Below are 1324 nucleotides of genomic sequence, written 5' to 3'. Positions count from 1 at the left end.
TATTTGTGTAGAGTGTATATATATATACACTCTACACAAATAGAAACTCGGCAAGCAATAGTACTTATCATGTTCAGTTAGTAAATATTTAAATTTTTTAGGAGTTAGTTTAAGTTAGAGATGATTACACTGCATTTTAACTGAATATTTTTCTATAGCTTAATCTGACTACATTTTGACTATTGGCAGGCTTGAGATAAAACAAGTAGTTGAAGGAGGCCATCATGTTCCTGGGATTGTTGAAGCTCGAGTGACCAATGTGAATGAAGTATGGGAAGTCCTTCGGACTGGCAGTAATGGAAGGGCGGTTGGATCAACTAATGCCAATGAGCACAGTAGCAGATCACATTGGTTTGCTTTCTTTTTGCACCTCATTCCATTTAGGTGGCTTTCATCAAAGGAGGACTAATGCTGAGCACTTGCGTGTTTTCACAAATGCAGCATGCACTGTGTAATGGTGAAGGGAGAGAATCTAATTAATGGTGAATGCACAAGAAGCAAGCTATGGCTTGTTGACCTAGCAGGAAGTGAGAGAATAGCTAAGACGGAAGTACAGGGCGAAAGGTTAAAAGAAACCCAGAATATTAATAGATCGCTATCCGCACTTGGAGACGTGATATATGCTCTTGCTACCAAGAGCCCACATATTCCGTTCAGGTATAGACGGATATATGCTCATTGACGACTAAATATCCAAAAATGTGTTCATTCTCTGACAACTCAAGTCTTTAGATGGGGGTTCAAGTCTTTTTAATGTCCACTTATAGCAATCCATTTTATGATTCCGGTTTCTATATTTATCTATCTAAATCTTCTTTCGCCATTACAATGTAGGAACTCCAAGCTTACTCACTTGCTTCAAGACTCTTTAGGTAATACTTGTATATGCATAAAATTTATATCATTTCAGATTACATAGTCTGAATGGAAGCTAAAAATTCTGGATTCCTATCTACAGGAGGAGATTCAAAGACGTTGATGTTTGTGCAGATCAGTCCCAATGAGAATGACCTGACCGAGACTTTTTGCTCGTTAAATTTTGCAAGTAGAGTTAGAGGAATAGAGCTAGGTCCTGCAAAGAAGCAAATGGACAGCACTGAGCTCTTCAAGCACAAACAAATGGTAATAGTATTAAGTCTAATACGAAAGAGTACTTCTAATGTAGAGTTTGTACCTTTATCCTTAAATATAGGTTTTCTATGAAGGTAGAAAAACTTAAACAAGATTTGAAGAGTAAGGATTTTCAAGTTAAGAAGATGGAGGATTTTAATCACGGTCTTGAGGTGAAGATAAAGGAAAAAGACGCGAAAAACAGAAACTTGCA

General features: G+C 37.1%; 1 protein-coding gene across 1 annotated transcript; it reads left to right on the top strand.

Moving 5' to 3' along the window:
- Nucleotides 1–189: 189 nt before the first annotated feature.
- Nucleotides 190–1319, top strand: LOC111385288 (kinesin-like protein KIN-14Q; the record flags this gene model as incomplete). Its single annotated transcript, XM_023009672.1, has 5 exons — nucleotides 190–351; nucleotides 442–657; nucleotides 835–872; nucleotides 959–1122; nucleotides 1206–1319. Coding segments are annotated over 5 exons (694 nt in total), but the record flags the coding sequence as incomplete, so codon positions are not given.
- Between the last annotated feature and the right edge of the window lie 5 nt (nucleotides 1320–1324).

Source organism: Olea europaea, unplaced genomic scaffold (genome assembly GCF_002742605.1).
Source record: "Olea europaea var. sylvestris unplaced genomic scaffold, O_europaea_v1 scaffold31143, whole genome shotgun sequence".
Classification (NCBI taxonomy): Eukaryota; Viridiplantae; Streptophyta; class Magnoliopsida; order Lamiales; family Oleaceae; genus Olea; species Olea europaea.
This window is presented reverse-complemented; position numbering and strand designations above follow the sequence as displayed.